The sequence below is a fragment of the Drosophila ficusphila genome, unplaced genomic scaffold, assembly GCF_018152265.1.
Source record: "Drosophila ficusphila isolate 14025-0441.05 unplaced genomic scaffold, ASM1815226v1 contig_197, whole genome shotgun sequence".
Taxonomy (NCBI): Eukaryota; Metazoa; Arthropoda; class Insecta; order Diptera; family Drosophilidae; genus Drosophila; species Drosophila ficusphila.
Genome location: NW_025064091.1, coordinates 4,832,062 through 4,846,261, shown reverse-complemented (window position 1 = coordinate 4,846,261; position 14,200 = coordinate 4,832,062). Strand labels below are relative to the sequence as shown.

The window sequence follows — 14,200 nt, the reverse complement described above, 5'->3', positions numbered from 1 at the left end:
GTAAACTAACCCCCGATTTGTGTGTGTGTACCGCCAACAGGTCTAATCCGGGCACGCCCACTCAGCCGCGACGCCCCGACTTCATTGGACTGAACGCCCAGGCGGTGGCGCAGCAGCAGCAGCAGCAACAGGCAGCGGCGGCGGCGGCAGCAGCGGCCTACTACGAGTACACCAGCGGGCTGCCGCCGCAGCATCCGCAGGCGCCCAGCATCCAGCAGCAGCAGCAGCAGTTGCTGCTGCAGCAGCAGCGCGTCCTCATGCAGCACCAGCAGCAGCAGCAGGGTGAGTGGTCCAGGAACTAGGGACAACCTATCACTTTCAGTTGCAAAATATTATGAGTAAAATGGGGTTTATATTGTACTATGATTGAAGTAGTTTATGCATGGGATACTTTTATTAATGCAAGAGGTTCTTCTGCATTTCAAATGAGAGACAAATATACCTAAGGGATTAAATATAAATAATAAATCTATTAAATTTAAAGGAGCTAAAAGTGGAAGCTTAAAACTAGTACAGAAGTATGAAGTTTTTAAATTAAAGTGGTATTCAATTAAATAGCAGTAAATATTATTCTTCTTGCAAGTAAAGTTACTTTAAATATTATAAGTAAAATTAGGTTTTTATAGTTCTTGTTTAAAGTAGTTTATGCATGGGATACTTTTATTAATGCAAGGGGTTCTTCTGCATTTCAAATGAGAGACAAATATACCTAAGGGATTAAATATAAATAATAAATCTATTACATTTAAAGAAGCTAAAACACAAACAGCTAATTTAAAAATAGTACAGAAGTATGAAGTTTTTTAATTAAAGTGGAACTCAATTAAATAACTCCCCCGTTCTGCTTTCTATCCGCAGCCCTGCAGCAGCAGCAGCAGCAACAGCAGCAGGCGGCGGTGCATGCCGCACATCCGCAGCACGCCGCCCTGGCGCAGGCGGCCTACGGCGGCAGTCCGCAGCGGCGCTTCCTCTCCGAGGGCGAACTGGTGCGCCAGGGAGCAGGCGGAGGAGGCGTGGCCGGCGGCGAGTTGTCCTACGCGCGGTCCAACAACACGGTGGACAACATACGCGAGCTGGCCGGGAGTCCGCAGCGCGGCGTCTACATGTGGAAGGACACGTCGCCCGGTTTCAACACCTCCGCCGGACAGCAGCAACAGCAGCAGCAGCAGCAGCAGCAAGTGCAGCAGGTGGTGAGCAGCGGGATTGGCAGCAGTGCGGGCACGCTGGCCAGCAGCGGAGCCACCGGCGGCGGGGTGATGCCGCATGCCCAGTACATGACGGCGGGCGGCGGAGCCCATCCGCTGATCATGACGCACTCGCGGCTCCAGGACTTCGCCATCCAGCAGCAGCAGCAACAGGCGGCGGCGGCGGCGGCAGCGGCAGCAGCATCATATCATCGCTCCAATCCGACGAGTCCCACCACCATGCCACAGGTGGCAACCGGAGGAGCTGGCCAGGGCTACATACTGCGCTACGGCGGCGGAGGAGCTGCCGGAGCAGCCGGCAGCAGCGGCAGTTTGGCCAGCGTGACGGCCACAAATCCCGTCAGCGGAGGAGGAGGAGGAGGAGGCGGCGGTGGTGGTGGCTATCAGCCGGCGTTGCGCGGCGGAGTGGCCGTGTTTCCACCCAATCCATTGGGCAATCCGGGCGGTGGCAACCTGCAGACGCAGCCGTCGCCGCAGATCAAGCGAAAGCAGACGCCCACGCGGCCCATGAGCTTCGTGCGAGCGCTGGAGATGACGGACTCGATGGAGATGCAGTCGCTGGAGCAGCAGCAGAACGGCGGAATCCCCGGCAGCGGTTCGGTGGTGGGCAGCAATCAGCAGCCGGGTGGTGGACCCAATGCTGGCCATCTAATGCAGGGCAACGCCTCCAATTCGGGGACTCCGGATAGGGCCAGCATCTACGACATGAACTACGAGATCTCCGTATAACCCGTGGTGGTGCCCGTGCTCCTGATGCCGCCCGCCAGCCAAGCTCCGGCGGGTCCAGCGCTGGCTGCCCCGGCAGCTGCTGCTGCACCTCCTCCAGTTGCCGCGCAGCCGGCGCAGTTCTACAATGCCCAACTAGTGGAGCCGGCTGCCTACGCCTGCGTTCCCGTCTTGCCGCTCAAACCGATGAGCAATGGCCTGGGAACGAATAGTCAACAGCACCACCATCTTCATCATCATCACCAGCAGCAGCAGTTGCAGTTGCAGTCGCAGCAGCAGCAGCACCAATATTCGCACCAGAACCACAACCACAATCAGAACAAACGCAAATTTTCGACCTTCTTCTAAACAGAGAAAGGAATCTGTTTTTTTTTTATGATTTACATTTTTTTCATTTTTTTATTCGATTGATTTGAATGGAGGAGGAGGAGGAGGAGGAGCATGTAAAGGTGTATCTAACCAGAGCTATTTACACCAGATGTGTGTGTATATACATAAGTTGCACTGCTGTTGTAGCTATTGCTAAATTTTAAGTAATTTTATTATGTAATTTTTATGCTTTGTTTTTATTATAATTACCTTTATCGATGCACCTTGGAAGACGTTCGGCATGAGATCGGATTTCAAAAGGAATTATTTATACTTTTAATGCTTTTTATACATAAACTATATGATCGAAACGAAAACAAAATAGAGTGGAGATGAAGAGAATTTGAGATAAATTTAATGCGAGCAAGTGGAGAAATACAGTGCGTTTCATGGGCACAGTAATGATTTGTGAAAGGGAATATTTCCCCATGGCTTCAGATGCTGCGCACTGTATTCGCCCTGCCGATCTGCTATATCTATCATACATATAGTACACACATATATGGAAACCCTTTGCAATCAACTTGAAAATCGCCAAAATTTGTACGTGTACGTGTACGTGTTTGTGTGCGTGTGCCTGTCTCTGTGCGTCTGTGCATGTGTGTGTTTAACATTAGTCTTTATAAATTTATATCTATTTATGCCATATAATGTATATAGGATATGCTATGTCAGGTGCAGAGAACTTTGTCATTTGTGTACATAGATGAAAGATAATGGAAGATGGAAGATGGAGACGGAGACGGAGGAGGAGTAACCGATTTGTGCTTAGAATACAGAGATTATATTATGTGGTGGCGAATTTAGGAAAGGGGGCGGAGTGACCCCAGATCTGGACGGGATTTCGTGTCCCTGCTACGGGTTGTGCGAAGCAACTCCTAATCTATATCGTAATCTGTAAATAGAAACCCGTTTTGTAAGAACTACCTCCCTCCTCTCCATTGCTCGATCCAGTGAAGCGAAAGGTTATTCGATCGCAGCCCGGTACAGTGCGTTTCGGAGCTGTAGGGTGTGTGTATCCCTTATTTATTCAGCAACCTAAGGTTTCATTCGAAGTCATTCTATAAGTTTAATTCACTTACTTTCTTACTCAGGAGATAATGTTTAGAAGGAAATAGCATTTGCACTTTCACAAATCACCTCCTACGCTCTTACAGCCCCGAAACGCACTGTCCTCGGGTCGTCACATACTCCCAAAAGAGATTTGGTTTAGGTTTCTTTTTTTTTTTTTTGTTCATAATGATTTAATTAGAATTCGTAAGAGAGAGCCCTAATCTGGAACCGCGATTTTCGGTCCGTGTAACTTAAATGTCGTCCAATTCAAATCGGTTTTGATTTTCCTGTACATAAGTGTAATAACGCATGAGAATTCTTCGGTTCGATACTACCAACCTACCAACTACGTATGTATGTGTACGCCTGCTTGCCTTCATGGGCCCCAACTTTGTTGTTATGTTTTTAAGTGAAACTTAGCTTTTATACCGACCGATCCCCAAGTGTGTGTGTTCTTAGACCAATTCGAAGGCGTGTTTCAGTTGCATTTCTTAGCTCGTTTTGGTTCAATTCAAGTGCAAAATGCAATCGCAACTGCAAACGCGAATGCAAATGGCAAATTTCTAGCGATAATGTCTGTAAGAATGTTAGCTATATACACGACACTCACGAGAATGATCGACCGATCGGACGAGAGAAAGAATTATACATGTGTAAGCGATCAGTCCCGACCCTCTTCCCTGTCCCATAGATCATGAGAATTTGCAAGGATCACAACTTGTATAGACTATGCAGTAAGGTGTGCGACATAAGTGACTGGGGACAGTTTATTTACCCCAAAGATTCGATTTCTTCCACAAGCCACGGTTTGTTTTTTATCCGTACTTATAAGAGCTTTCAAATATCGAATATCAACTTCCAGGTGCAACGATTTTTGGTTTAAAAAATCACACTGGCCTCGCCACCTATTTCGCACGCCTTATATAACGGATCAAGAGTATATATTATACACACGTATATTTAAGCGTTTTTTGCTAACACATTAATTCATGAATTTGCAACAATATTTAATATAAATACAGAAATGCATATACAAACGACAAAAAAAAGAACAAAAACAAAAGAATAGTGTAATGTAAAATGTAACGAGAAAAAAAAGCGGAAGAAATTGTTTTAGATTTTTATACCAAATTTAATTAATGTAAAACCACGAATTGTTTATTTTTTGTATTCCCCGTAAGCCCCGCCAGAATGAGAGAAATCCCTGCCGGAGAAATCCTCGAGTTCGAAATTGTTTTTTTTTGTATTGAATACTTATGTAATTTGTAAATTATATGACAAGTAATCAAATAGCAAGCATAAACAGCAAGGCAATTAATAAACAATACAAATAAAAATGCAAAACAAAATCGTTGTTTTTTTAGTAAATATTATATTTGATAAAAACCCTCTTGTTTATGCTGTACATTTTATTCTTTATTTTAGATAAAAATCGATTTATAGACTCAATTCAGGCTTAACTACAATTGGAATTATCAACACTGTGTTCAACATAAACTTAAACTATCTACAAATTGCACTAGATACGCGATCCTAAAGCAGCGAGGATGTGAAGATCTGCTGCAGGATGTGAGGTAGCTTGGTGAGGTCCATGCAGACGAAGCTCTGACCCGCCGGCATTTCCGCATTAATCCTGGAAAAAAATTAGAAGATTAATGAGGAGAATTAAACTGATTTTTCGTAGGATTTATATAGTTTTTTTGTACTTACTCATCGGCTTCCTCGGCTAAACTGCCGATGAAGATGGCATAGCCCTTGACCTTCGGTTCGCCCCGCTTGAGGGCCACTGCCAGATCCTTGGGAGCGATGCCGTAGCGCTGCAGATTGGCGTCGCTGAGAACGACGACGATGGCGTTGTCGTAGTCCTGCTCCGCTCCCAGCGTGGAGCAGGCCTCCCGCGCCGCCTTCACCGTGGAATCCCCGGACCAGCAGAACTGCGAGTGGGCGTGCATCATCCGGATGGCCTCGAAGCGCTCCTTGTCGTTCTTCGGTGGACTGCCAGCGGTCACGAACGGAATCTCCCAGCCCTCGCCGCTGTGGCCGATGATGTCGTAGACTATCTTCTTTTCGAAGCCCTCGAAAGCCTCCATCACCATGACCACTGCCTCCAACTGACGGTCCAGCCGTCCATCGTAGCCGTTGAACCTGAAAAAGGCAAAGTGAACGAAAGAGCTCAGAATATCGATTCGGTTTGGAATTATTTGCTATACTACAAATAAAATTAAATAAAATGTTTTTTTGAAGGGTTGAGGGGTTTTATTGAAATCTATGAAATAAGGAGCGGGCTAAAAAAGGAAGGCCGCTATAGATATAGATCAATTTATTTAAATTGGTCCTTGTTATGGAACAAAAACTGTGAAACAGATTATTTTAAACCTTTTAAATTAAAAATAGTAGGTTAAAGGGAATGCAAATGTTCAAATTAACTGATCAAATGGATGTCAGGACATCTTTTTTTTAGCCTCTTTTAATAATTCAACAACACCAAAAATTTGTGCATCAGCCCAAATGCATAAGGCAAAAAAATATTTTAAATGTGAAATGTTAATTTAAATCCATATAATGTTAATTAAATGTTAACATAATGTTATTTTAATATAATGTAAATTTAATGTAAATTTAATGTTAACTTAATGTTAACTTAATTAATATGGCCACGTCAGCGACCATGATAATTAAACATTTTTTTCGTTTTGGTGCACCTGTAATTCCCAAGTGGTTTTAGCTGATTTGTGGTGGGATACCAGTGGATTTTGGTCAATTTGGTCAGTTCTCCGGTATGACCGGCAGTTTCTCTGAGAAACTCTTTCCGGTCTCTGGAAGTGTGTGTGTGTGGGTATGTGGTTCCTGAGTGCGTGTGTGGTTCCAGAGTGCGTACCTGATGGTACCCCCCCACTGGAGACCACTCCCGGATGCAGTGCATCAAAGCCTGGACTTGGCATGAGCTTTTGCTAGGTGCCTTCCTGCTTGGTGTGGATCAGGATGCAGTGCATCATCACAACTCCATGACAAGTCAAGTGATGATGCACTGCATCCTGATCCACACCAAGGGGGAAGAGGCACCTGCTTGAAGCGGAGGATGCACTGCATCATAACCCGACGACTTGGCATGAACTTAAAAGTGCCCGATACCTGCCTGCATGGGGAGGACTTCAGGATGCAGTGCATCAAACCCCAAAGCGGTAAGTACCCCTTTTATTAGCAAGTTAATACTGACTAATAATACTGCCAATTAATATTTATAATACAGGGCTAACAGAGTTATGTTTTTAAATGAAAAAATATTTATTTCCATATTTTCGCCTTTTTTCCTATAAATCCATATTTTACACAATCACTTGAATAAATCCATATTTTGAGCATTAAAGTGTCTGAAAACCTTTAGAAAGATATGTTTGGCTCAAAAATTATGAAATTTCTGTCGTTTGCCTTATACTCGATAATAAATGATGTAAACAAAACATCAATCAAAATATGTATCATCGAATGTAACAATTATGATGCAGTTTATATTTTAAGATTCAGTTGATAGTTCTACAGAAGGTGACGATCTTATCCTGAATTTATCACCTGCTGAACTGAATGCATACATATGCAAATGCTCCTGTTACATCTTGCGATGTTGAGCGTTCATTTTCATCATATAAACACATATTGAGTGACAAACGCCGTAGTTTTGTTTTTACTAATCTGACACAACATGTCATATTGTTCTGCAATGATCTTTGAGAAAAATCTAGCGATTTCTAATTGTTCATTGTCGTAAAAAGTTAATTGATCGATATAATCGTCTACGGTTATCCATTTTTATGCCTATATTTATCCCTTTTTGCGTCTATACTACAAATATTTATCCATATTTATTCATTTTATTCCATATTTGTCAACTTTTTCGTCCATATATCTCTATTTTTTCGTCCATAAATCCATACATATTTTTACGTTTTTAAGAACATAACTCTGTTAGCCCTGTTTATAACAAATTACTTATTTTATTTTTTTGTTTTTATTTAATTTCAGGGTAGAGTGTACATTGTGCGGATAAAGTGCGCTCTACTGGACCCCTCTCCGGGATGCAGTGCACCATCACCTGACTTGGTACGGACTCTTGGAATTAATAAATTTAATTAAATAAGCAAATTAATTGTTATGTATTTTCATCTAATTGCAGGGTATGGATGCCGATGCCTTCTTCCCTGGAGTGGCGTTCAGGATGCAGTGCATCTATGGCCAATGAGGTATGTTCAAGTTATTTAAAATTTTTATTAAACTAATTTTTTGCATTATTTCTTTCGTTGCAGGTCTTTAGAGTGTGTGTGTGTGTGTGTGGGTGTGCAGCAGACGAATGGACTTTCTATCGGAATTGGAAAAGGATGCAGTGCATCAGCAATTAACGGAGTAAGTACTATTATGAAAAATAATTTATTAAGTTATTAAGCTAAGCTAAGAATGATTTGTGGAAAAGCTTATCATGCAAACCCAGCTGCACATCTCCAAGATCTTAACCAGAACTCACCTGTACATCGATCCCGAGACGTCCACGACCAGCTTGAGTCGGTTGGGCTTCTCCTGGACGTGATCCGCCCAGGGATTCGCCTCCGCCCGCCGCCTGTAGATGTTCTTCTCGCCGGTGATGCCCTCCACCAGCCGCGTGTCATCCAGGTCGCCGTGCGTCTGGTACTTCTGCCACTGGCGCTCCTTGCTCTTGGTCTGCATGGCTTCCAGGACGGCCTTCAGTTGCTGCACCTGCTTGCGATTCGGCTCGCTGAACTGGGCGTACAGCTGGTGGTCGTGGGCGGACATCTTGATCTCCTTGAGCTTGTCCTCGAACGCCTTGCGGTTCATCTCGCGCGCTGCCCGCTTAATCTCCTCGGGCACGTCGGCCTTCTCCTCGTCGCTCAGCTGGTGCACCTTGTGCCCCTTGTCCAGGCGAAAGGGACCGCCCTTGCCGCCCAGTCCGGCGGTGTCACGCCCACCGCTGCCACCTGCCCACGTATTGCCGCCGACATGCGGCTCGTTCTTGGGATCCAGCTTGCCAAACTTCGGCCCCGACACACCAAGTCCACTGTGGCGCTTCACGGACGCCTGCAGCGTCTTCTGCCTGCGGATGGCCTGGATCTCCTCCTCGGCGTACGACTCGATGCCGTGCTTGGCCAGCACTGCGGTGACCTGCTGCAGGGCCTCCGGCTGGTAGCGATCGAAGTCCAGCACGTTGCCCACCACCTCGGACATGTTCTCCTCCGGGTAGCGTTGCAGGTGCTTCACAATGCTCACCACCTCGCGCGTGGAGTACGGATAGTTGAGCATTCCCTCGTCGGCCAGCGTGCGCAGCTCTCCAAAGGCGTTCACCAGCGTGCGAAGCGTTTTGATCGGCACCTGCGGACCGTACTGCTGCAGCAGGAAGATCTCGGAGTCCGGATCGGGATTGCTGATGGCGTGACAGCTGAAGACATCACCCAAAGCGGCGAAGAAGTCGTTGCCCAGGAAGGGAAACCCAGGACGATTGGCCAGCACAATCAGCCGGAAATCGGGATGCGTTTCAATGGAGTTGGGCACTCGATTGCCGGCACCCGGTGGCACAATCCTCCGACCGTCGGCCAGCACCATCTCGCCGCTCTCCACGAGAGTTCTCAGGATGCAGGTCACGTTCACTGGCGCCTTGTCCGCCTCGTCCACAACCAGAACGTGACCGGAGCGCACCGCTTGGACGAGCGCACTGTCCTCGTACGACACCTGGCCGTCTTTGAGCGTCGCCTGGAGGGTCAGACTGTGCACCGTGGTGTCGCGATGCAGCTGGATGTACTCCCTGGGACGCTGCATCAGCTCCAGCAGGCGGTCCACCAGCTTGTTCTTGCCCACCCCTTGGTTGCCCACTAGGAGAAGGTGCTCGCCGATGAGGTAGTCCTGCAGCAGGCGCTCCAGCAGCTGGACATGCTGCGGCATCTCGTAGAACAGGGTGCTGGGAACCTTTGAAAGCTGTGCTTGGCTGGGATTGCCCAAGGGCCAGCGCGTGGAGCCGATCCTCAGCGAGTTGTCCTCCACGGCTATCTGGTTTTTCCTGAACTTCAGCTTCGTTTCCCTCGGCTCGATGCCCACTTGGTGGATGGCTTGTTCCAGGGCACTCCGCGAAAGGGCGGGCATGAATCTGGCGAGGAATGTGTTCTGCAGCATTTCGTACAGGTCACTTTGCTCACTATCCGGATAGGCAGCCAAGCGGCGAGCCAGTTTCAGGAGTTGCCTGGTGGACAAAGTGCCCGCCAGACCTTGCAGCAGGGGATCCTGCGAGGAGCGCAGCAGTTGGGCCAACTTAAGCAGAGGGTCCATGCCAGCAGGCAGTTCTCCACCGCAGAGCTGAGCCAGCAGCTCCTGCTCTTCGCTCTGGCGCAGGGGACGCAGCTCCTGGTAGAGAAACAGGCTGAGCAGCTCGGGTGTCAGCCAACTGGGCTGTCCGCCACCAAGACGCGGCGGTTCCGCCAAAGCCACCACGCGGAACGATTCGTGCATGGGCAGGAAACCGAGTTTGTCCAGCTGCTCCTCCGTGAATCCTTGTTGGATCAGCGATTGATAGCGATTTGCACCTAGGAGAGTGGTGCCATCGCACAGCTGCAGTTCACGATCGTGGATGAGTCTGCAAGAGAATGTAATAAATAAATATATACTCTAAGTTATAGAATCCCTTTTTCACATATGGTACCTCTGCAAAACGCTGGCTGTGCTTTTGTGCAGGCGATGCAGGCCATTGAGAATCGCCACGGATCCTGTTTTGGCCGCCCGGACCAGCGGTGAATCCCGCCACACAGTGTCCCCCTGCGGACTCGTGATGCGCTGCTGCACAATATCCCTGCTGGTCATGTCCTCGTACAGCATCATGGGCTCCGAGGTTTGCTGGAGAAGGCGTAGGAGTTCCTGGGTGAGGGTTAGCTTGCCCACACCCTTCTCGCCCACGAGACACACATCCCCAACTGCGTAGGCCTGCAGCAGACTGGCGAGGGCTTGTCTCTGATGCGGCAGATCCACAAAGTTAGTGACAGCCGGTGGGGTTTGTCCACCAGGCAAATCAAGCTGCAGGTCATCCAAACGAATGATAATCCCGGATTGATCTCCCCTGTTGCTGTCGATTTTCTTGATGCTCCCACTGGGAATCAGTTGGATGTCCAGTTTCTTGAGCAGCTCCTCAACGCGCTTCTTTTGATCGGACTTAAGCATGGTTTGATATGGAAAAATGCGACTAAGGACATCGTGCAGACTCAGCGAGGGATTGGTTTCCTGGTAACAGATGAAGGAGAAATTAGTGGTTTAAGAGGATTGATGAAAAGTATGCCTACCAGCATTTTGACGCCCAGTTGCAGGTTGTGGAGTGGAAAATCCGGCAGTTGGAGAGTCGGATCTGCTTGCTGCAAAGTCAAGGCAAAGGTGAGCAATTGCTTTAGGTGTTCGCCAGGGACAGAAGGCGCCTCCTGCTGCAGTTCCTCGTAGAGTTCGCCATAGGAGTAGGTGGTTACATTGCGCGACTGGAAGCGGGAACGCAGTGGAGGATCCAGCGGCGTGCCCTTGTACTTGTGGGTTGGTAAGCCCAAAGCCACAACTCTAAATTGCTCCGAAACGCGCAGCAGACCCCATTCATCCAGCTGCTCGCGGGTGTGTTTCTGAAAAGAGTTACGAAGTAAGTTAACAAAAATCAGGTGTTAAGATTAGGGAAACCACGCACCTCCAAAAGCTTGTCGTAACGCTCGGGCGACATCAAAAACTTGCCGCTCTCCAAGTGCATCTCGCGATTCTCGAGCAGATTGTTCAGTATGGGCAGAACATTCCTTTCGGCATGCTCCACTCCATCGAGAACCAGAACGCGACCATTGAGCGCCGCTCTCACTGCTCCCTGATCGTGATAGACGGCCGCCCTGTCGTGGATTTCGCGTCGCTGCTTCAGGTCGCTCTCGGTGGTGTCCCGGCTGAGGGACACGTACTCCACCTCGCGCTGTGTGAGCTCCAGGAACTGCATGGCCAGCTGGCGGCGCAGGGGACCCGGCTGTCCCAACAGGAACATGTCCTGCCGCAGCGCATCCTTCTGCAGCATCCAACGCAGGTGATGGAGCGCCGATTGCGACAACTGAAGCGTGCCATCCGGAGCGTATTTCACTGAAATTGAAAATCGTTTTATAAAATACATACATATCTTCTAGTATGCTTAAATTATCTTAAATTTATTTTTCTATAATTTAAATAATTTTCCTATACAGAGCTAAACATGTATTTGAAATGCAGATCATTTCTGGGGTTCTTGGCCGCCTCGTTTTGTTTTTTTCGAGCGATTGACTGTTTGCTTTTGGTTTGTGGTATTCTTTCCATTCGGAGGCTGCTTAAGGTTGCCTTTGTATTCGATGATCCCAGACACTCCGATTCGCCGTTCCATCATCTCTGTGGTAAAGTCGCTGCGATTGCCAAGATCGGTGAACCCGACGATAAAGTCATTGATCTTGCCGTCCTTCACCAGGAGAATTGTGGGCAACTCCGTCAAGCGCAGTCGTTTGGTGAGAAAAGGCGCCTTTTCGCAGTTCAATCGACAAAATTTGGCTTCCACGTGTTCGGGAGTCAGGATCCTGAGATGTTTGTCCACAATCTTGCTTTGCTCGTTGTTTTTCTCGTAGAAATGGCACACAAAATTCGGAGATTTCTTGGTCATTGCGAAGAACTTCTTTTCGTCAGCCAGATCAGTGAATTTGCCATGACCATTTTTCAGCCACTCCTGCCTCTTTTTGTTATAGTCCTTCATCTTTTGCTTTTAAGATTACAAGTGTGTGGTTAGAGCTCTTTTAAGTTCTTTTCGTTTTTTCCTGTTCTTTCGCTTGCCTGGTTTCTACTTGTTTGATTTGATTAACAGCTCTGCCTTCATGTTTATGTTTTTGGACTTTAGGATCATCGTTACTAAGATTTCAAAATTTCTTGTTGAGGTACTTTTCTTATTATTCAAACACATTTTAGTAATAGGGCCATTTGCCAGCTTGTAGGGCTTATCTTTCCAAACCTCCACCTTCTTAAGATGATATAATAATCAAATGACATCCAGTTCGCAGGGCAAGAGATAATTGACCTTTGTACTTTCCGGGAATCTTATATGACAATCCGGAATCCTCATCCTTACCGTATTGTTGTGGCACCAGTTGGGGATCCTTGGGCTTCTGCAGACGCACGCTCACATCACCGATGGTTAGGCTGTCCTCCTCCGGATCCTTTCCTGCAGCGGTGCTCGTGAATCTTGGCTTCCATATCCTGGTGTTTTGGAGGCTGTGACGCAACAGGTGGCCGCTGCGGCCTAGTAGGTTCGCCTGCATGTCCGTCGATGGGGAGGGATCGTTGGAGCTCACAAGCACAAGAGGAGATGGATATAACTCCGGCAAAGGGTTTACTTTTCCGGATTTATTTGGCTTAATACGGCGGCGGTCCGCGCGTGTTTACCAAAATAGTGCTGCCCAGAACGAACAGCTGATGAGGCAGTGATGCCCATCTGTTATTTGAATTTGCATACTATTAGGGGTGTTACTTATGTTGGTTAGACACTCCAAGACACAAACCTTTCATTTAAGGTATTTCTTATTTGTGCCCCACGGTCACACTGCCACAATAAAACAAGCCAACGAAATAAAGCACGCAGTTAAATACGTTTATTTTGGATATCCCTAAGAATTAGTTAAATTAAAATGACCACAGCAGCACGACCGACATTCGACCCCGCCCGCGGAGGCTCTGGTCGCGGTGAAAAGGATTTGAGTGCTTTGAGCAAACAGTACTCCAGTCGCGACTTGCCAGGCCACACCAAACTGAAATACAGGTAATACAATCAATATTGAGGATTACTTACCAGAGTGAAACTAAAACATATATGTTCCGCTGCAGGGAGGCGGGCCAGGGCACCAGCGAGGAGATCCGCAACCGTGACTTCCGCAAGGAGCTGGAGGAGCGCGAGCGCGAGGCTCGTTCCGGAGCAACCTCGGGCAAGGCGCTGCCCTCCATTGTGCGCAAGGCCATCGAGGCGAACAACGCTGGCGGCGGTGGCAGTGGCGGCAAGCGGGCCAAACCAGACATTGTCCACCAGCAACAGTTGCAGCAGCAGCAGCAGGCCGCCAATTTGGACGCCGACGAACCGCTGGACAACGACAGTTCCGATTCGGACAGCGATTCGGATGACGATGATGCCGCATTGCTCGCCGAGCTGCAGAAGATCAAGCAGGAGCGCCTGCAGGAGACCGCTCGCCGCGAGTCGGAGAAGAAGCAGGAGGACGAGCGCATCCGCATGGAGAACATCCTCTCTGGCAATCCGCTGATCAACTACGAACCCGGAACCGCCGCTTCGGCCGCGGGACGCGCCTCCGGTCTCGGCGGTGACCTGAAGATCAAGCGCCGCTGGGACGACGATGTGGTGTTCAAGAACTGTGCCCGTTCCGCTCCCGAAAAGAAGACGCACTTCGTCAACGATGCCCTGCGTTCCGATTTCCACAAGAAGTTCATGGACAAGTATATTAAGTAGGCGCCTAGGATTCGCTTTAAGTTCCAATCGCTTTTTGTAATAGTGTAAGTAAACCAATTGTAAACTCTTTTTTTTCGGCCTTCCGCCCGAGCTCATTAAATATCAAATTTTGTAAGCAAAGTATGTTTGAAAGTTCAATCACAACGTAATCTGTAAGGAAGTTGTATGGTCATTGCATATTTAGCGCTTTTGGTAAGGGGAATTTAGTTGTAATTTACTCAAAAAGGCACCTACAGTCAAACTAAACACTGTTTTGGAAAGCTAATGACCATAGCTAACGATTCCCATCATTTTTGGATCACTTGGAAGAATTAATTTTTCGGCA

General features: G+C 47.7%; 4 protein-coding genes across 6 annotated transcripts in view; 2 read left to right on the top strand and 2 right to left on the bottom strand.

Moving 5' to 3' along the window:
- Positions 1-2,642, top strand: part of LOC108097518 (palmitoyltransferase app) — a 30,674-nt gene extending 28,032 nt beyond the window's left edge. For both annotated transcript variants that reach the window (XM_017199846.2, XM_017199845.2), the window contains exons 9-10: positions 41-282; positions 859-2,642. In XM_017199846.2, coding sequence (XP_017055335.1) covers positions 41-282; positions 859-1,934 — 1,318 coding nt within the window. In that variant the 3' untranslated portion in view covers positions 1,935-2,642. The remainder of the gene's footprint in view (positions 1-40; positions 283-858) is intronic.
- A 2,105-nt stretch (positions 2,643-4,747) lies between these two features.
- On the bottom strand, positions 4,748-12,837 carry LOC108097517 (von Willebrand factor A domain-containing protein 8). Of its 2 annotated transcripts, XM_017199841.1 has the most exons (7): positions 12,493-12,837; positions 11,062-11,489; positions 10,679-10,999; positions 10,048-10,619; positions 7,870-9,981; positions 5,064-5,498; positions 4,748-4,986 (listed from the first exon to the last, which is right to left on the bottom strand). In XM_017199841.1, exons 1-7 carry the CDS (start codon positions 12,680-12,682, stop codon positions 4,887-4,889), a joined length of 4,158 nt encoding a protein of 1,385 aa, XP_017055330.1. In that variant the 5' UTR covers positions 12,683-12,837; the 3' UTR covers positions 4,748-4,886. The 2 variants fall into 2 exon arrangements, with proteins under 2 accessions (XP_017055330.1, XP_017055331.1); XM_017199842.1 differs by lacking the exons at positions 4,748-4,986; positions 5,064-5,498 and adding an exon at positions 7,603-7,707.
- LOC108097394 (thioredoxin domain-containing protein 9-like) lies at positions 11,526-12,344 on the bottom strand. Its single transcript, XM_043209552.1, has 2 exons — positions 12,324-12,344; positions 11,526-12,129 (listed from the first exon to the last, which is right to left on the bottom strand). Exons 1-2 carry the CDS (start codon positions 12,342-12,344, stop codon positions 11,617-11,619), a joined length of 534 nt encoding a protein of 177 aa, XP_043065487.1. The 3' UTR covers positions 11,526-11,616.
- Positions 12,838-12,949: 112 nt separating the features above from the next.
- Positions 12,950-13,995, top strand: LOC108097423 (protein CWC15 homolog). The gene is made up of 2 exons (XM_017199690.1): positions 12,950-13,179; positions 13,245-13,995. The coding sequence occupies exons 1-2, from the start codon at positions 13,049-13,051 to the stop codon at positions 13,873-13,875; spliced, it is 762 nt and encodes a 253-aa protein (XP_017055179.1). The 5' UTR covers positions 12,950-13,048; the 3' UTR covers positions 13,876-13,995.
- Positions 13,996-14,200: the final 205 nt, after the last annotated feature.